The sequence below is a fragment of the Epinephelus fuscoguttatus genome, linkage group LG14, assembly GCF_011397635.1.
Source record: "Epinephelus fuscoguttatus linkage group LG14, E.fuscoguttatus.final_Chr_v1".
NCBI classification, from domain to species: domain Eukaryota; kingdom Metazoa; phylum Chordata; class Actinopteri; order Perciformes; family Serranidae; genus Epinephelus; species Epinephelus fuscoguttatus.
Genome location: NC_064765.1, coordinates 1,467,491 through 1,489,227, shown reverse-complemented (window position 1 = coordinate 1,489,227; position 21,737 = coordinate 1,467,491). Strand labels below are relative to the sequence as shown.

Sequence of the window (21,737 nt, the reverse complement as noted above, 5' to 3'; positions counted from 1 at the left end):
GAACGCTGTCTGAAGGTGTCTGGCTATGCATCACGTTTGCAGCAGGTCATAACAGCAAAACGGTGCTCTACTAAGTACTGAAGATGCTTGTCATGAAGGGGTTGAATAATTTTTGAGACTGCAGTAGTCATTAAAAGTAGCGTTTTGTGTTGAATTTGGATCAAAACCCTTGTAATATTAGTTTTCATTGAACTACTTAAACAGTTCTTGTGTAATTTGTTTACTGCAAACAGCAGAGAAAGTGTATATTTTGCCAATAAGCCTAATATGCAATGGGGGTTGAATAAATTTGATTGCAACTGTAGATCCAAACCTTCTGTCGGGTGCTCATGGAGAACAGGAAACAACAGGATACACAGAGCGGCAACTGAGGCACCCAGAAAATGAGTAAGGAAATATTAGAAAAGTTTTATTGTCGTGGCTAAATTATTGAAAGAACAAACATGTTTCGACCACTGCAGGTCTTCTTCACGGCTTTAAAATGCAGCCAAAGACGTTGGGCCTGCTTCCAAAATCACAGCTCAACAATGAGTGCATTTCTCTGGCTAAAACTTTGGCTCAACTTTATATTTACTTATTTGCTTAGTTTTTGTACCAATAAAACAGTGACTGTGTTAAAACATGCAAAGAAAGACAATATCTCTACTGAGTTTAGAAAAAGAGAGACGACTGGTTGCACCACAATCAAACATGGATCAAAACCTTGTGTTGAGTGCTCATGGCGAACAGGAAACACAGGAAGGCGATCCAGGCATCCAGGAAAGAGGAGGGAAGTATAAAAATTTTTAAAAAAGCCTGTCGTGGCTAAATTACTGAAAGAGCCAACATGTTTCGCCCATTGCAGGTCTTCATCAGGACTTTAAAATCCAGCCAAAGATGTTGGGCTGCCTCCAAAAAAATCACAGCCCCAAAATGATTGCATTTCTCTGGCTAAAACTTTGGCTCAACTTTATATTTACTTTCTGTACCAACAGACAATGACTAGGCTTACCTGCACAAAAGTTTTTGCCCTTATTTAAAAAATAAATCCTACTGAGCTGTTTATATGGCTAACATTCCCGTTTACATGCAGCCACACATTCTCTGATTATTGTGCCTCAACATGTCATTTATCACGTCAAACAGGATCATTTGAGAGTTTTCCAGCAGTGGTGCCGTGTTCGACTGTGCTTACACAGCCTCCATCTTTCATTCCTTCAGCAACCTTCTAGAAAAGTTTTACTTTTCTAAATCTTGCTTTTAATATCCAAATCTTTCATAATGTTTAAGACTAGGCGTGTTTCTTCTTCAGACAGTAAATGTGCGTTTGTCTTTGAGGCGTGCGTCTCCACCTCTCAGCCTTACAAACTGTTGGCTGTGTAGTCTGTGTATAATGAACAGACATATGACCTGTTCATACCTACGAAAAACACCAGAATTCTTATATAACCCATGTAACAGTGAAGGCTGCGATCACGAGATGAATGTGTTGTGTTGTGGGAGTAAAGAAGGACGTAGTATGAAGAGTGAAAGTCAGTGTAAGGAGGCAGGTTGGTGTGGGCGATGGGTCAAACAAACTCAGGACTTTCCACCCGGAGATGAGTGTTTGGGTCCTGTGTGTACACTGGGTCATTTTAAGCTGAGTACAAAACATGAGGACACCAAACCATGTTTCTATCACTAACTCTAACCTGAATAACTTTACTTTCCTAAACCTAACAACAACCTAATAATTTTGTGTTAAGTATGTAACATGACAACACCCAAACATGATTCTTCTCTGGAACCTAAGCTACGTAAGTTTACGTTAAGTATGTAACATGACAACGCCCAACCATGATTCTTTTCCTCGAACTGACCTAACCATAAAGGTGCAAAGTCATCAGCAGCGTTAGATATCATACAAACCGTTTTCATAAGATATCAAAGGAACTGTTATTTGAGGATATGTTGACAGAGTTGACCGTAAACAGGCAAGAAGCCGTATTTCACAACCAGCGGTAAAACCCCAGTGATGCATATTCTGAATGTCCAAACACTGCTCCTATTGTGTCTGGTTTTGGGGGTTAAATTAAATTCCCACTTGTGTTGGTTCAAGTTGATGTGACTCAGACCCTCAGGACCTATTGTGACTTTGAACCTGATGCTGTGAGCTGGCCAAATAAAACATGGTCCAAACAAGAGAATCATGGTGTGTTTAGAATATGGAGCCATATTTTCAGACTGACTCTGTCTTCTGCTGCTGCTCTCCGATATGAGTGGTTTTGTTCCAACATGCTGCACGTCCATATTGTCAGAAGTTACCTTGGATTCCTCCGTCAGAGTTTTTAAAAACACAGATGGTTCGCTGCACCAAAACCCGTCTGTTTTCACAGATGAATCATGACTTTTAATAGTGTCCCCTAATGTTCTTAATTTTCATGCCAGCAAACATTTCCTGCGAGTGGGCGTTAAATAATTATTTCTCTTCCAAATGAAGAATATCTCAATGTTGGAACGAAAGTCTTATCTCATTTCTAAGTATAGTCTTAATCTGCAATACTTTACTCTCATCTGCATGTATTTAACTCCAGGGTTAACTGAATTCATTCTCATTAGAATTCACAGCCTACCCACCATAACTGGTATAATGCACCGTGTTACTCATCAGCAGCCCACTTTCATCATCCTGCAGCCTTCACACTGTCCCGGCGAAATGTACACTGCATTGACCCTCATTATGTGTACTAGACCTGCACTAGACTTCAAACTCTTCCTCCTAAGTGAGCTCAATTTAGCCTCCTCGGCTTGTTGAAAACTAATGGAACTACCTTTAAGAGTTCAGACTCAAAAATGACGTGGAACAGATGATGTGAGGAATATCTATCAGTCAGCCACTGTAATCACAAACCGCAGTCGACGGGCACAAGACTGAGCTCCCACCTGAGGGAGGATGAGCGATGACGCCCGTGATAAATGGAGCGCCCCCTTCGCGGTCTCTGTCAGCCCAGACAAAAAGTCAGATCTCTGGGGTTTGGGCGGCCATCGCTCTCAGAAAAAGGTTGTGCTCACCTTGACGTTTCCTCCTATCAGGTCAGGTGGCTCCTCGTCCGTCTCCAAGGCGACGTTGATGGTGGCAAAAGGCCGGCTGGCCATCTGTTGCATCTCCCTCAGCAGTTGCTATGGAGAAGGAGGAAGAAGAAGACGAGTGCGAAGGTCAGTGACGAGTAAATACAGATGGACTATTCTCCAATCAACAGCCCAGCGTGTTTCATCTGCAGGTAATGAACATAATTTATTTATTAACGCTAAGAAGTTGTTTTTTAAGGCACAGTTCATGCAAAAATTTAAATCAAGGAGGCTTGAAAGAGGTATCCAGATCTGTAAGGGACTGTTCGTCACTTATAAGGGGGGAGTGCAAAAAGAGGGAGGGATGTCAAATCATTTCTTAAGCACTGGGGAGAAACTTATGTTTTTTTAAACTGTATTTTGTATTTATTTCACCACCGAGTTGTTTGGAAGGCATGTTTTCTTTACAGAAATCACCTAAATGACACCATCAGCCAAGAGGCCCTCTGTTTTAGTCTGGCGCTCCACTGACTCAGTTAGCTTTAGCGCCGCATTTCAAAGCTCTGTCCATTTAGAGGTGGTGAAATTATAAACATTTTTAATGTAAATGTTTTGACTTTTCTCGTATTTCCTGTTGGCTTTGCTGACAGACATCTGGACAGCTACGTAAACATGCAGAAACATGGTGCCTGCAGCCCATCCTCTGGGCTAAACTGGTTAGCTAATATTAGCCTTGGCCGTTCTGCACCACCCAGGTCAGGTGGGAGCTAGCTAGCAGGGCCACTCAGTTGGGATTACCACTAGCTTGCTGTGGAAACATTGCACCCTACCATGGCGAGCTGCTTACTCGCCATGGTGTCCTGGGGGAGACTAGAGGGTGGGCACAATGTTTCCATGGCAACACTGTTGGGATGGGATGGCGTTACAAAAGGTATTTGATGAATGAGAAATGCAGAAAACTGAAGAGCAGCAAAATCAACCTACAGGCCGACACGTGTAACTGGTCACAGTTACGATTAACTGTTAACATCTCTAGTTAATATAAATATATTCATTGGTGCAGTTTTAAGTCTCAATAGTAGAAGTACTAATTATCCAAAACGGTGCTTTTAACTCTTTATAAATCAGTAATGATGCAATAAAACACTCACAACTGGACCACAACAGGCACACAGGCTCAGACAAACACTAACCACCATGATCCTGACAGAGAAACTTGTTTCAGACTGTTTTTAAACGACGATCCAGCTGCAGCAGATCTCGGGTTATCAGACAGTTTGTTCCAGAGAGCATCACCACAGCAACTAAATACACCTTCACCTGATTCAGTCTGACTCCTCTGTACATTCAGGAGACACACGTTTGATGATCTGACAGATCTGGTTGGGCTGAAGCAGGTTGGAGATATATGTCAGGGCCGCACCATTTATGGTCTTGTAAACAGGCAGTGATACTTTTAAATCAATTCTGTACCGCGCTGCAGCCGGTGGACAGAATTCAGTTCAGGTGTGATGCGTTCTAGTTTCACAGTTAGAACTCTCACTGCAGCACTCTGAATGAGCTGGAGACGATCCACGGTCTGTTTGGGAAGTTCAGTGAAAAGGGTGTTACAGTAATTTAACCTGCTGCAGATGCGTCAGACGAGGACGGTGTTTGTTCTCTATATAAACTGATCTGTATATAAACTGTTGTGTCAGTGGAGCAGAAGGTAAAATGTTCACTAAAACACAGTGATGCAGATATAAAGATAATCATATGGTGGAAACGGTGAAGTAAAGTACCATTTAAAGTGCACAGTACTTGAGTAAATGTACTCCTAATGTAACTTTCCATCACTGCAGGGCAGAGGCACAGTCTCATTCTGGGCTGATTTATAGCATGGACCTTGGCCAGAGGAGGAGGAGGAGGAGGAGGAGGAGGGAGGTGATTATAAGGGAGGAGGCAGAGGGTGAGAAGGAACAGAAGCTGAGAACAGAGAGCGCAGAAGAGGAAATAAGGCAAATTAGAAGAAGATGAAACTGGTAAAGAGGAAAATGGGCATTGTAATAATGTGGAAGTGTGAAGATCAGAGAGGAGACATCGAAGTAAACCAGAGAGCAGAGTAAACATGGCGACACTCCCGAGCCGTCGACTGTCAGAGCAGCAAAAGTGCATGAAAAGAGAAATAAACAGTGTCAACTGTCAAAGACACCAGGACCTGAAAACCAGCAGCAACCAAACAAAAATGACTGCAATGGCCACACGACACAGGAAGTCAGACATATTGGAAAACTAAAATTACTACCCCATGACTCCGCCCACCAGTCCACCCTGCGGTTGTATGACTCCGCCCACCAGCCCACCCTGTGGTTGTATGACTCCGCCCACCAGTCCAATGTCTCTGACAGTCTCCATCCATGTCAGTGACCTTGACCTTTGACTACCAAAATCTCGTCACTTTATCTTTGAGTCCAAGTGAACATTTGTGCCAAATTTGAAAAAAAAAAATCTTTCAAGGTGTTCTTGAGATACTGCGTTCATAAGAATGGGACGGATGTATGGACAGTTTTATGAGGTCATGGTGACCACCAAAATCTGATCACCTCATTGTTGAGTCCAAGTGAATGTTTGTGCCAAATTTTTAAAAAACTGCTTCAATGTGTTCTTGAGAGATTACACAAGGATGAAATGGATACAAGAGAGGCGGTGGTGTGGTGGTTAGCACTCTCGCCTCACAGCAAGAGGGTTGCCGGTTCAATCCCGGGTGTGGGAGCCCTTCTGTGCGGAGTTTGCATGTTCTCCCTGTGTCAGCGTGGGTTCTCTCCGGGCACTCCGGCTTCCTCCCACAGTTCAAAGACATGCAGGTTAATTGGTGACTCTAAATTGTCCGTAGGTGTGAATGTGAGCGTGAATGGTTGTCTGTCTCTATGTGTCAGCCCTGTGATAGTCTGGCGACCTGTCCAGGGCGAACCCTGCCTCTCGCCCGATGTCAGCTGGGATAGGCTCCAGCCCCCCCGCGACCCTCAAGAGGATGAAGCGGTTAGAAGATGAATGAATGAATGAATGAAATGGATACAAGTTTACAGTGACCTGGACCTGTGACCATCAAATTTCTAGTCAGTTCATCTTTGGCTCCAAATGACTGTTTGTGCTAAATTTGAAAATATTACTTCAAGACATTCTCGAGATATCATGTTCACAAGAATAAGGCAGACGAGGTCACAGTGACCTTGACCATTAACCTTCAACCACCACATTCTAAACAGTTCATTCTTGAGTCCAAGTGGACTTCTGTGCCAAATTTGATGAAATTCCATCAGAGTATTGATGAGATGTGACACATCATGTTCACAAGAATGATACAAATGCAAGGTCACAGTGACGTTGACCTTTAACCACCAAAATCTGATAACCTCATTGTTCAGTCCAAGTGAACGTTTGTGTCAAAGCTGAAGAAATTCCATCAAGGTGTTCTTGAGACATCACGTTCATGATAATAAGACCGATGCAGGGCCACAGTGACCTTTGACCACCAAAATCTGATCAGTTCATCCCCAAGTCCGACTGAATGTTTGTGCCAAATTTTAAAAATTGTTTCAAATGTTCTTGAGATATCGCTTTGACGAGAATGAGACAGATGAGGTCATAGTGACCTTTGACCACAAAAATTCTAATAAGTTTATTCTTGAGTCCAAGTGAACGTTTGTTCCAAAAGTTGAAAAATTCCGTCGTGTTTGTGGTATCATGTTCACAGAAATGAAACACATGCATGATCACAGTGACCTTGACCTTTGTCCACCAAGTTTCTAATCAGTTCATCTTTGAGAATGAGATGGACAACCTGAAAACGCCTTCAGCCACAGCTATCACCTGTGTAGAGGTATAAACACAGCTGATTGATCGATGATAAATTAATAATTAAAAAATTTAAGCAAGTCAATCAGTGATGATGTCACATGACGCAGTTTTTCTGTGCTGAGTTTTATATGTAGACAAACATCCCAAGAAGCCTGACCTGATGCATCCTCCATCTTGTCACAGTGGAACAGAGAACAGGTGGGAGCAAAGGGCGGCGTTTCAGTTCAACATGAGAACACACACAACTCGCACATCGTATGTCTGTATCAACACATGTTCATGTGGGGGGGGTTGAGGCTGATGTGTGAGGGTGGTGACCCCCCCGTCTGACTCGTCCACAGCCTGTAATTAATCTGCTGAGTGTTTTCGTCCCTGTGAGGCCGCCAATCGTCTCTATCGACACGTCGGCTCTTCCTCTCTAACTGTGATGCCCTGTAATAACATCCTCACCAAAGGTTACAGAAACAGCCGCAGGGAACGCCTCTGTTTCTCTACAGTGAAGACGAGGAGGGAGAAATGTCTCAGTGTCCTGGATTGTCTTTGTGGAGTGAGTCAGCTCATTAAACTCCTGCATGTGTCTGTATCCAGATCTGTCTGCGCTCCTCTGTGGAGGAGCAGCTGGACGAGGAGGAGCTGAACTCTTGTTTTCCTCCAGTCTCTTCTTTTAAAACAGAATTGTTTAACATTTTAGTGAATCTGCATCTTCACACTCTGGCTCAGTGGCTCAGTAATAAATCACATCAATATCACTCTTAAATATGAGGCTACATCCGGCAGCCTGCTAGCTTAGCTTAGTTTAGCTTATTGACGCAGACTACAGCGAGCTTGGCTCCGTCTGCCTCCCAGCTCATCTCACACTAATTAACATGTTTCTGAAACATGGAATCATCACTGTGAGGTTCCTAACAGAGTCCAGAGACTCTGCTCCCAAGATAAAACCTGTGAATCCACAACTTGTTGTTTTGCTTGTTAATTATTGAGCTGTACAGGAGCTGGAGGGAAAATTGGTTTTTATTTTTAACCTTTGACGGAGCCAGGCCTCCAGGAGGTGTGCCAGGGTTTGAAGCCAATTTACACAGTGGGCAGACAGGAGGTCTGGGATCGGTCACACATTTTCCCATAGAGTGACACTGGGAAAGACACGTCTGGAAATCACTAGATACATTTTTGAGCGTCACAGGCCCACATGAAATAACTCGCACAGATAATAATATTATATATAATATATATATAATATTAGGTAAGTCTAAAAGAGCCACAAGATTAAATTGTGTTATCCACAAGTTAGCAGAGCGCTAAACCAGAAGTTAGCCACATGGCCAGTGGAAGTTACCCACTAGGCCACGCTTGACGGCGGTACGTCTCTAGCGTACCTGCTCTATGGGCCCAATGATGCCGAAGCAGCACCGATCATCTGAGCAAATTCATACTGCAGAAATGAGAGCTTTTTTGGCTTCATGCGCCACTGAGCAACTTTCATATACATATATAAATATAAATATATATATATATATTTATATATATATGTGTGTGTATATATATGTATATATATGTGTGTATACATATATATATATACATATATATATATTTTCTAACTGTAGTTTCTAACTGTGGAGTGAGAGAGTGGTACATCCTGTCAGCCGAGGGGTTTCCTATCTGTGCAGCCGAGCACCGCAGCACCTCCACGGACTATTACATCCAGACGGTCCCGGTGTTTCCTCCGCAGGCTCCACTTCACTCAGCTGCCCGATAAACCCGCTGCTTCTTCCCACTTTAACCTGAATAACAAACCAGGGCTCGGTGCTCCGGTTGGATCCAAACGGAGAGCCGGGGCTAGCTCAGAGACTAGCGGAGGCTAACTGGCTGTGCTTCCCTCCGGTCATGCTGCGGCTAACGCTCCGCTAGCCGCTCCCAGCTAGCTCCGGTTTGTTATTCAGGTTAAAGTGTGAAGAAGCAGCGGGTCTGTGGGGCAGCTGAGTGAAGTGGAGCCTGAGGAGGAAGCACCGGTTAGCCCCGGTTTCACTACAGGCAGATTCACTCGCTACAGGGGCGAGGAAATAAAACCTGAACAGCCAATCAGAGTGATCTCTCTCACCGACAAGCTCCGCCACTGATTCAACATGCTCAATCAGCCGAAAAGCCGCCGATGCTGAAGTGCCGACAGTGCAGGACACGCCACAAAAACTAGGCCCACAGACGCTCACCGACGGCCCGACTTTGGCCGATGGCTGACCATCGGCTTGGTGTGTCAGGGCCTTAACGTAGTTTCAATAAGTAGTAAATAACTCACATTCCAACCCTATGATTTTGCCAGTGTTAGCTTGCTACTGTCGAATACAGCAGTGGTGCCCAACTGGTGGGACAGGACCCAAACGGGACCACAAGTGACTTTTGAACACATCGAGTTCGTAAAAAACACATTATTTTGAAGTACAGTGAATTTCCTGCCCAAATCCTTTACTTTGAAGTGCTGTTTCCTGCTGTAGAGTGAGTGACTAACAGACAGACACTGGACAGAGCCAGCAAACTACATCAATGACACGGTCAAACAAGAGTGACGCTGAATGTATTAAACTGTGTGGACCTTGAACTAATGACTGATATACAGTAACATCAGCTAATATTAGCTGACTCATGATGTCAGTATGGAAGATATTTGCTGCTCAACATGACGTTACCGAACTATATAAGCAACACTTATATTAAAAAACAGTGTCAAGGTTGTATTATTTACCTCTATGGGTCATGTGGAATCTATATTAACCCTTCACACTCTGTAGATACATGGCATCTATCAATATAACACACTTATTTACAAATGACAAACACAAGAAAAGCACGACAAATACTACGTCACCTAAACATGAAACCAAATGTTTAGTCAGCTTTTAACAGGTCTACTCATTCAGTGGCGTGGAAGTGGTGTAACTGTGGCTCAAATCGGAAGATTGGCGGTTCGATCCCCGGCTACTCCAGGCCACATGTAGAAGTATCCCTGGGTAAGAGACCGCACCCAAATTGCTTCTGATGGCTGTTCCATCAGTGAGTGAGTGTGTTCAAGCTCAGGAGCAGGCGGCACCATGTAAGGCTGCCTCGTCCACTAGTGTGTGAATGTGACATGTAGTGTAAAAGCGCTTTGAGTGGTTGGAAGACTAGAAAAGCGCCACACGAGTGCAGGTCCATTTATTAACTATAAAAGTGCCATAAACATGTGTGATTTTCCACCATGGATCCTGTGAGATGGACCCAGCAGCAGAGGTGGGCCTGAGCCTGCAGCTCTGATGGATTAACTGGTATCAAAAATAATTCCCAGTTGCAGCCCTAAACGACTCAAAGCTCGCACAACTCCTCACAAACTATTAAGGTTAACTTTACACTCTTTAATTAGGTGACCTAAAATAAGCACACACACACTATTAATTCACACAGCAGCTGGAGAGAAGTGATGCAACGATGAGAGTGTGTGTGAAGCGACTGCAGCCAGTTTAATGTCAGCTGGTGGAGGACGGAGCGCAACCTACCTGGATACTGCCTGAGTGCATTCCTCTTTTTATTCTACAGGAAGTTAATTAGCACATTTGATAAAAGACAAACATGTTTAAAGAAGCCAGTGATGAAACTGAATTAGAATATTACTAATTGTGGAGGAGATACAGTAGAAAATATGGTTTATAAGACGAAAGAAAACTCAACCTCACACTACAACAGAAACACTTAAGCAGAACACTTATAAAGTCTGAATCCAAACACAAAGAGTCGCCTCGTTACCACGAACACAAATACAAAGCGTGAGACCAGTCTGACGACTTGTTGTTGAACACTCTCTGGTGCCACCGCAGCAGTCAACGCGCACTAACTAATGAAAACACAAATGAGCAGCTCGTTGTGCTGAGTCCCGATTTGTCATGATTAGACGTCCCACTGTGTGAAGTGTCTGTGAGCCAAAATATGTAGCCTCTGTGAGTGGGATGACTGCCGGGTGTGTAGCAACACAGCACCCCGAGGACTCTGCCATCTTGCTCTGGAGTCTGCTCCGCTCTGCTTTGACATAAATTATCATCTATTAACACAAACTCTTCTTAATAAATCCACTGACTTCCTGTCTGACCAGCCGAATCCAAACGCTCCTGCTCAGACTCTCTCTGAAGGAAGAAACAAACTGAGAGAAGTTCTGCACTCGGGCAGAATCCTTCACAATGACGCAACAGGCCGAGCCGGGCGGCAACATCACACTGTGGATCTGTGTGGCGAACAGGAAGCAGGAGAGGCGCGAATCTGCATGCAGACACATCCTTTTTCATAAGCACAGCTCCTTGAACAGCACAAAGCAACAGAATTGATTTAGTGGATAAAAAGCAGATGGAGGAGCATCTGAATGTTGCGGTAAACAAACTTTAGAGATTCAGTCCACCTCCCCGCAGCCTCTCTGCAAACAGCCTGTCCTCCTGTCTCACAGGCAGGTAACCTCTGTCTAAACACAGACGCCTGGCTCAACTCACACACACACACACTGCTTATATTCACGATTACATAGATTTACTGTAAAACTGAAACTGTCCACAGTTGATTGTGTTACTGAACAATAATCTGCTCCGTGAGCTCTGCAGGTTTCACCAACCTGGATTTAAAACATTTTATTGACAATTAAAAACAGAGAACAACACTAAAATGTTGAATCTGACTGTTTTCGTGAAACTTTAAATCATCTCTGTGAAGAATTTATGTGATTCTGCTGCAGAAATACGAGCTGATGTTGATTTTACAGATGTGTTTTCACCAGTTTCACAACTTGGGAACCAGCTGTTAACATAAATTTATCATTCCCTTCTAAAACTGTTAGCGAAGAAGTCGTCAGCCAGCAGTGAGTCATGATGCCGACGTGACAGAGTCCTACACTCACTGTCCTTTTCTCTTTGTTTTGGTCTCCACCGCCTCCCGAGGGAAACATCATCTCTTTCTGCCGCTAAATGCTTTTGCATGTTGTTTTGTCATTGAGATTAAAATCACTTTCCAACCCCATAATAAACAAGGAATATAAACGAATACTAGAATCCTAAAAACAATCAGAAAATTAAACGTAAAAAGTTTGTGTAAAAATTTTATTGGTCGCAGAGCACCTGAAACCAACTCAACAACAGCACTGCGTAGGGCAATATCATGTGTGGACAAGCAACTGCAACAACCGCAAGGTTCATGTTGTTTTTTTTAATTATTTTTAGCCCTTTGAAACCTGACAGCAAATTGGCTTCATTTCTTTCAAAAAACATGGGAAGGCGGCAGTGAGCAACAAAATAAGAAATGACCCAAAAATTAGCAAGAAATCTGTAAAAACAGAAAATTTAAACAAAAAACAAGACAATTATTGAAAAAAAAGCTAAAAACAAACCAACAAAAGAGAGCTTAAAAATTATAATTCTGTAAAATAATTTTAAATAATAATAATTATAATAATTATTATTATATTATAATTATTATAATTGATTAATAATAATATTAATTCTTATTATTAGTTCATTTAAAAATAACTGTTTTCTAAATCTTTTTTTTCCTTTTCTTCCTTTCTTTATTTTTTGCATTATGTGGAACATTTCATACCCAGTTGTGCACCATGACCTCAGGGTTCAAAGGTTTAAACACTTGCAAAAGGCGTCTGAAAGCAGCACAGGAAACGTGATGTCGCTGCAGGTTTCAAAGGGTTAATGGGAGCATGTGTGTTTACACTCTGCTACAAACGTCAGCAGCGTGACGAGGTGCTCAGCGTCTGTTCTCCGCTGAGTGCGCCATGTTTGGTGGTTTTTTTTCTGTTTGCCAAGAGTTGAAAAATATTAAAAACTGAGTAAAATGCAGCAGCCGCGCTGTCACCATCACTTTTTACCCAGCAGTCCAATCACAGGGAGAGTGGGCGGGACAAACACCACAAAAATCTCTCTGCCTGGATCCTTCAGCCTTCCCTTCATCCAGAGCACCCTTTAATGTGCCTTGCTGCCCGTGTGTGTTTCTGCTTTTACAGTAAAGAAGGATTTATTTGTTTTATCATCTCTGCCATTTAATAAGTAACAACACACCTGATAACAGCCGAACATTACAGCTTATTTACAGAGCACTAAAACGATAGAAAAAGAAACGTTGCTAACACTGTATATCACTCTGCTGAGCCACGTCTGATCACCGCAGGGGAAATTCCTTCACTACGACACCACTGTTGGTGCGTACATGAGGGATATCTGAGGTTCAAGGGACAGTGTAGATGTTTTAAAATGGGGCGCTATGAGGTAGTTAACTACAGACAGTATATTACATACAGCAGATGTCAGTTGTCAGTTTTTTGGTTCGTGTATCTTGTTACTAGATGTAAAAGAGAGAAGTGATTCGAGGTGGAAGCTTCAACAGTGCAGCTTTATAAATGAAAAACATGAGATGGCTTTTTCTTCTCGACGGTCAGGACGTGTTTATTAGCAGGTCACTGAATGTGTGTGTGTGTGTGTGTGTGTGTGTGTGTGTGCAGCTCAGTGTCGGGGAGGTAAAGCATTTTTGCCTGCTGCCAAAAGAAATGACTTTATGAGGCAGTGAGTCTGAACCAGAGAACAAGATTTGAGGGCTGTAACTTGACATCAGCGTGGATCCTGTATCCAGAGGTCGCCGACAGGAACACAGAGCCAGAACAAGCTGTTTGCACCTGAACTACTGTCCAAGAAAATGTATTTCATTTCTTACAACCTGGGTCAGTTTTTTTTTTTTTGGCAAAGTCTAACATTTTACCCGCAGCATCACCTTCTGAGGTCTGGGAACACGGCCACGTCGCCACAACACGGTCCAACAGGGCAACAAACACAAGCAGTCAGACAATCAGACACGCAGTAAATAAACACGTTGCTAGTGACGTCGTCACTGTTGGTTCAGATGTGAGAGAGGAGTGCTGACAGAAACTGGACCGACACCATCGAGTTGAGGACGAGTGACAATTCTGAGCACAGTCGTCTTGGACCGAGTCCTACACAAGATACAATTTGCACAAATCTCATTGTGCCGTGCTGCGAGTAGGCAGCTGCTGTACAGCAAACACTCAGCGCTCCAAAGATAACCAGGAGCCAGAGGAGTTACAGTGCAAGTCGCCTACTTCCTAAATTGGCTCTCAGTCTTCTGCAGGGTAGTTAGTGTGTGTGTGTGTGTAAGTGTGTGTGTGTGTGTGTGTGTGTGTGTGTGTCTGTGTGTGAGCGAATATCTGACTGTGGCAGAGCAAACTGTGCATACAGAAACCTAATTATGATATGTGTGCACAGAGGTGGACGCAGGCAGTCACACACACACACACACACACACACACACACACACACAGATACATGCAGGCAGTCTGGAGATACCTGCACATGAGCTGTTGTGTATGTGTGTGTGTTTTCATAAATGGATTTTCTCAAACAGAGAGAGAGAGAGAGAGAGAGAGAGAGAGAGAGAGAGAGTGGAGTAACAAAAGAGCACAGGAGCAAACGTGCCTGCAGGTAACGTTAGCATGTTTGAATTGAATGCACATGTGTAAACACATGAAGACAGAAACAACAACATGACAAGCATTAGCAGAGTGTGAGAGCTGCTGCTGCTGCTGCTTAGTATTTAAATAACTGATTGATCCATCTTCTTAAACATCAAGTTCAAGGACTTTAAAGGATATTTCATGCCCAATTCCCTTGAATTCAAGGACCCAACATGTTGATACACAGACTGCATATAATATAAAGATGGACGACATGTCTTCTCTTCCACCCACTGTAGAAAAACGAAGCCAAAATATCCAGATACAGCTGCTGCCATCTTGCACTGGTGACATCATTTGGAGCCAAAGTCTGCAGAAAAGTGATCTCTACCGGTATCGAGTCCCCGCCCAAAAACACATCCGACCAATCACTAGCAGCACCGTACACCGATTGGCTCACACAGCTGTCAATCATGACGTCAGAACCCTCTTTTTAAAGCATCAAATTACCATTTAAAGCCACACTGATCAGGGACCGAACACTATGCAAACATCTGCGTGATAATATCTAAAATGACCGAAACCACTTTTGGGAAAAATGGGACTCTTTGTTGTTATAATGTTATCGTACTTGCAGACCCTTTTAGAGCTGGCGTCACAGTGACATCATGTTATCAGCTGGAGGTAAAACCTGCCTCTCCCCCACAGGGCTGTAGGCTCCATAGGAGTGTTAAAATGTGTTTGTCTTGTTGTGTTATTGGGAGCCAGAATAGAAGGAGTCATGGCTCAAAACCAGCCGCCACTGCCCGTCAACAAAAACAAAGACAACTATGGTTAAATGTGATAAGACCAAAGGACTGGACGGAGGCCATCATCAAAAATGCTCACATGTGCAGCGCACACTTCATATCAGGTTAGGGAAAAAGTATTTCCTGTTGTAGGGATGAATAAGGTTATGTGTATTAAGGGTTATCATGTCCACCTCATCAGAAACTGGGGAGGGATTAAGAGGAAGATTGGATTTCTCTGCAACGCTAACTTTTTAGCACATTAGCTAACGTTAGCTTCCACAGCAAAACAAACAAGTGTGGTCCTCCTTTGTAAGATTGGCTTCCTGTGACATCATCCATCCACTGAGTGAGAGCATACGGGTCGGCCAGTCTGGTCCCGTTGGTCAGTGTTTACTTATTCAAGTAACACTGGCGGTCCGGAGAGTGAGTGACCTGACATGGTGCGTTGGTAAATTCAGTCTGACGCTCTACACTAAAATGAGAGCCCTGTTGGTGGAAGAAACGCAGCGTTATATTTCTACATGAATGAACCAACGGTTAAGTTAATCACACATTCACTCCGCTCGGCGCTCTGCTGCTCCGTCTCCACAGACAGAGTGTCCAGAGTGCGCTCTGCCACTCTGAGAGTGCGCTGCTCTGGATAACCCAACGCTACATTCAGACAGCGCTCCCAATTTATCAACGCTCCAGTTTGTGTCAGAGTGCGCTCCCACACTCACAGTGAGTGTTTCTGAACGCACCACTCACATCATCTTCCTCCATCGTCTAAAACAAGACAACACAACTTGCTAGCTAGCGCTAGCTAACGTCTGTGGAGAACTGTTTTACCCGCCCACCAACAAACATCACACTGTTTACTAACAGTGAAAGGGTCTATTAGTGGACGGTCTCTTCTTCTTCTGGTTAATGATGGGTGGTAACTGGTGTTTAAGGTGCATTACTGCCCCCTCTACAGTCATCAAACATTTATTACATCTCTATCGAGGAAATTTACATCAAGATATTTATTGTTTAATCGCCCAGCCGTAGAGTGACACCATAAACATATGTTGATTCACTCTTAAATATGTACAAATATTGATTCTAGCGGCTCTAAAAACAAACCAATAGATTGATGTGTGGCTTCAGAGATGCTGCATCCACATACACATACACACACACACACACACACACACTGAGGCTGTCTGAGGGAATTGTGTTTGAGCGTTCTCAAAGTGAGCAGCCGTGTGCCAAAGAGATTGAGTGCGTCAGCAGAGTGCACAGAGGGGGGGAGGAGGAGGAGAGAAAAAGGAAAGATGCAGGAGAGAACCAGAAGAAAAAGGAAATGAGACTAAAGAGAAGGAAGAGAGGATGCAGGAGAGGGACGAGTGACTGCAAACACAGCGAAGAAGAAGAAGAAAAAAAGCTTGTGAGAGCGAAGAGAAAGAAATGAGAGCAGAGAGAAAGACAAAGGCGTTCAAAGAGTTCGCCCCTGGGAAGAAGGGATGGAGCGCTGGATCGCCTGGGCGCACAGAACACACACACACACACACACACACACACACACACACACACACACACACACACACAGATAAACACACACATCCTGTGTGCAGTCAGCAGCGCACGTGTACGGACACACACATCACACACGCTGCACATCTCAGCGCACTACATCAAGACGTTTATTTATTGATGTTTAAAAATGCTGTCGGTGGAAAGAGCTCTCAATCATCCTTCAGCATCACTGAAGGAAAACTGTGGAGTGAGAGTCGTGGCGGCGGCGGGGAGGAGGGAGGGAGGGAGAGGAAATCTTCGTCTGTGAAGCGACGTTAGCTGCTTGCTGCTTCTCTCTCGCTTCATCTTTCCATCTCTGCGGCGGTGAGGTGGGGTGTAGAGGACGCACGCTGTGAATACTGACAAGGGAGAAGGCTTTGATCCCTCCCTCACTCTCTACACATCTTTTTGTCTCTTCTTCCTCTTTTTTACCTCCAGCTCTCCGTCTTTCTCACCGCTGGCCTCCTGCTGTCCTTGCTGTGCACCTCTCCATCCATCTCCCCTTCCAGATCTGTTAATCTCCCTCCTGTACGTACTGTATCTGTCAGGACGCCATCGCCTCGTCCACGATGCTAATCACCGCCCATCAGAGAGGAGCGCACCATCAGAAACACAGAGAAATGAAGAGTAAAGAAACTTCAGAGAGCTCCTGACGAGATGAAATAAAGTGAATATCAACAACTGAAGCCTCAAACAAAGCAACAACTGACAGACTCAGTGACGGAGCGTTTAACTAATCACCACGGCGAGCACTCACGTCTCCGTTTAAAGCCGAAGCTCTCACTCTGAGGTGTTATCTTGAAATGGATATTTGGACGGGCCGAAGTGGTGGAGTGTGTGTGTGTGTGTGTGTGTGTGTGTGTGTGTGTGTGTGTGAGGACGGGAGCCTCCAGGTTTTATGAGTACAAGGAGACAGAGTTTGACATCTGATAGCCAGCAGTCACTGGACCAGAGCCCAGGACGAGTAGCCGAGCGGAGCAAACATGTCCAGAGATGTATTTTGAAGAAAAACAAGATTTTAGTCAGCAAACTTTTAAATGATGTTTTCTGATGGGAATATCAGGGGAGACTGACAGCCTGCCAGAAACTTTAAAAACCAAATCTACACTTCAACAGCTGGAACAGCTCCAACCTGTCTCTGCTCACACACACAAACATCCCAAACACTGCAGCTCACCACGCCGGACGAATAATCGTGACTACACACTCAGAACTCTGTGTTTGTAACCTCATCCTCTAGTTATTTAAGACTCTACATCAATGCCACTGTTTCAAGTCATTACAGACACGATGACTTGTTATCATCAAGCAGCAAACTGCAGTTCCTCTGATGTCCACTAGAGGCTGGCTCCAACAGCGAGTCAGTCCCCACAGACCTCCATGTTACCTCCTGCAGTGAGACTGTGGCTCCGTGTTCAGAGAAATATCTTTGTATAACACAAAGAGAAAAGTAAAACAGGACTTGTAACATTAAGCTGCAACATCTTCCATATTTCAGAAGGCACGGCGGCGATAACGTCGAGGTATCAGAGTTTGACTTGAGAGTGACGGCAGAAATGAGCTGAGGTGATTCTGAGGTTAAAACAAAGAGAGGAGAGTGACGGAGGAGGTTCGACAGCTGCAGGAAGAAGAAATAGAGAAAAGTAAAGAAAGTGAAGACAGGCTGAGACGAGATGAAACAGAATCAAAAAGTACAGGAGCGCAGGTCTGACACAGGTTCTGGATCCAAAATAAGCCCTTCACCGGCGTCGTGATGGACGGGTGGGTGGGGGGGTGGAGGGGTGGATGTTGCGAGGCTGAGCGGGGGGGGGTCACCCACAGTGCAGCAGGGTCGGGACCAGACGCCGGTGCAGTAACACGCTGCCGCTGATCCAAACTCTAATTATACACACACTCTCAGTGGAATTAAGATTAGCAGGGTTTAGGAGTATCTCGGGAACTCTGGGAGACAAGAGGCCACGTGTTCACACACACACTGAAAATGTGCAGTGACATCAGCACAAACACGGCGCAGAGACACCGTCCGACCAGCCCACACACACACACACACACACACACACACACACACACACACACACACCAGTGTTCAGTCAGTGGTGCAACCGAATGTTGCAAACACTTGTTTGTTCACAAACACACAGACGGCCCCAGAACGAGCTGCACAAACACACAGATGTATTATTGGTATTCTTTCTGTCATGCACATGTTTATGTTCGCTGTCTATTATTTGCATGCTGGTTATTTCCTTAGAAAAGCAGAGCTAATATTTGCTGCGGAGCTGGCAGGGCGGCTGAAGGCAGGAGTGGAGAGGAAAGCTTCCAACACTGTTGCAGAGGAAAGCGTCTGCCAGCGCCGCAGAGTAGACGATTCTTTCTCATCACATTCTGATGAATCCGCATCCTGTCAGGTCCGAGGAGCCTCCCGTTAGCTCCACTCTGCAGTGGACACCGTTAACAAGGCCTCCTCTTTACGCAGGATTCCCAAAGATTCTCAGCTTCCTGTGTGAGTGACCTTCACCGCTGCCCGCTGCCCTCCCTCCCTCTCGTCATCTTAACTCCGCTCTGCGTACCTTTCACTTCAGGATTGATCACCTCAGAATAAGCCTTTTGTTCTGTGCGGTGGTGCAGCCAGCGCTGACCCCAGGAGAGAGGAGGAGATGGAAGGCAGCTCTCAGAGAATCTTAAAGCATCGCTCTGGTTAATCTACAGAGACCTTACACAACTTGATGCTGCTGCTGCCTCTGAACACAGGAAACACATTCTTCATCCACGTCTGCGGCGTCTGTTCATCTGCATCATCCTCAGTGAAGACAGCATCAATAACGTCCTTATTGGCAAAGTTATCATGTGCAACCAAAAGGTTATCTTCAAGTCTGAGGAGTGAAGCGCATACAGAAGCCTGTGTTCTTTCTAATGGCCACCAGGGGGCGTCTATGTTAGTCAATTAGGAAATGATTGATTTATGACCTCAGTAAACATTTTCCCGATGAGCTCATGGCCTCAATCACTCGCTTCAAGACTCTGTCAACACAGAATTATGTTTAGTTCATGTTTCTCATTTAGAGTCAAACAGACGAGAAAACAGGGGACGCTTTGGGGCGTGGCTACATTGTGATTGACAGGTCGCTACCACGGTGATGTTCTTTGATTCTACGTCAGATTCACCTCCTCCACAGCTCCGCCCTCTCCTCTGAATATGGTCATCCAAAAAGGTTCCTACACACTGTCAAAATGTCCAGACTTTTCCAGGACTTTTCAAGGACCAATAACAAAGTTTTTTTGTTTTCTTGCCCCACTTATTCAAACATATCAGACTTAAACTCTGTTTGAACATGATATCAGCTGACTGTCTGACAGGAGGGGGGATGAAAGAACCCAGAGAGTAAATGACAAACTATGTGCGATGGTAAATAAAAACGTAATCTGCGGTTAATCTTACATTATGTGGACGAGTTATACACAGAGGATTACTGTAACAATACCATTACATACAACACAACTGCATGACTTTTCCAAAACTTTCAATAATTCTGACTAATTCCATGACTGTTCCAGGTTTTCAAAAAACCAAGATGGTGATGGCCAAAGTGCAAAACTCAAGGGTACAAATCAGAAATCCACAAACTTCACAGGTGACCTCTATGACTGTGTGCAACCCTGGCTGGAGGAACTGATGATTCACCGTTGAATTCAACTGCTATTACAATATTCTATTGACTTAACTTTTTAAAAACACATAATTTTAATCACTGCTTTTGTGCTGCATCATTTAAAAGCTGCTTTCAGCCCCTAATTCACCAAGAGTGTGTGAGAGCGTTTTGGAGGCCCAGTGTTTTTTTTTTTGTTTTTGTTTTTTTTTACAAGCAGCAGCTACAGACACTGAAACATGAAGCCAAACCTGCAGTTCCTCTGATGTCCACTTGAGGCTCCAAGAGCGAGTCAGTCCACACAGACCCCCATGTTAATATGTAGAAATAAACATGTTTACAGCCTGTTTGGTCTCTATAGATAATTACATTTTATTAAGGTTTAAAGTTACGTATATTTAAAAACAAGGCCTCTTTGACTGACAGGCTGTCTGTGAGGCGGTGCTACAGGCCGTGAGTCAGATTTACCCCTTGCTCCTTCTCAGTGCCAGCCTCTTGGTCACCTTTAAATATGGTCACTTCTGGCTCCAAAAACCAAGATGGTGACGACCAAAATGCTGAACTTGAGACTTGAGAAACCACAGGTGACGTCACAATAGCTACGTCCATTATTTTTACAGTCTATGGTACCTCCACAAGACGGATGAATTTACAAAACGTACGCAGAGGTTTTGACTTGACATGTTGTGATGAGAGCCAATCAGGAAGCAAACATGAGCTTCTGTTTCCGCCCGTCTAAACAAAAAACTCAACCCTGGAGTTTTCAACCTGAAACAGGGTCAGCAGCGTTTTCAAAGGTCTCTGTTTCAGGGGTTCCATAATTCTGGAGTAGTTTGCAGGCTGGGCGAACTTGAGGCCTCGGGATTGCTGTCCACAAACCACAGGTGACGTCACGGTAGCTACGTCCATTGTTTATATGATCTGTGGTTTCTTACAGCCGAGACACTTTGGCTGCGTCTGGTTGATGTGATACAGAACATCAGCAGAAGTAAAAATGTCGGCGCAAGGATGAAGGGTGAAGCAGGCAGAGAAGGAGGACGAATCCACCGCTCTGTGTGGTTCATGAGAGGAAGCATATATTAATATATACACAGTATATTAACAGATGTCTCCTTCATTGTTGTTGAGTGCTTTTACACATGTGACGACTGGTCTTCGTGTTATTTGTTCCTCCTCCACTGTGACTGATCGGCTGGTGAAAAGTGACAAAGTTGAGCATTTTTTTAACTCTTGGTGCTCAGAAAAAATCCACCAAATGTGCAGCGCTCAGCTCAGAATAGACGCCTCGTCATGCTGCTGGCGTTTGTAGCACAGCGTAGATATGCGGCGCTCCCATTGCAAGGAATGAAACAAATGCACCGACCTCAGGAAAAGGCTTTGGTGAACACGGCTCATTGGACTCGTGTGGTATGAATCATTGGCGCTGGTTGA

The 21,737-nt window shown here is 44.3% G+C and overlaps 1 protein-coding gene across 3 annotated transcripts in view; it reads right to left on the bottom strand.

Annotated features, from left to right (window-relative positions):
* atrn (attractin) overlaps positions 1–21,737 on the bottom strand; it is a 251,182-nt gene that overhangs the window by 56,526 nt on the left and 172,919 nt on the right. For all 3 annotated transcript variants that reach the window (XM_049596080.1, XM_049596081.1, XM_049596079.1), the window contains exon 27: positions 3,031–3,138. In XM_049596080.1, coding sequence (XP_049452037.1) covers positions 3,031–3,138 — 108 coding nt within the window. The remainder of the gene's footprint in view (positions 1–3,030; positions 3,139–21,737) is intronic.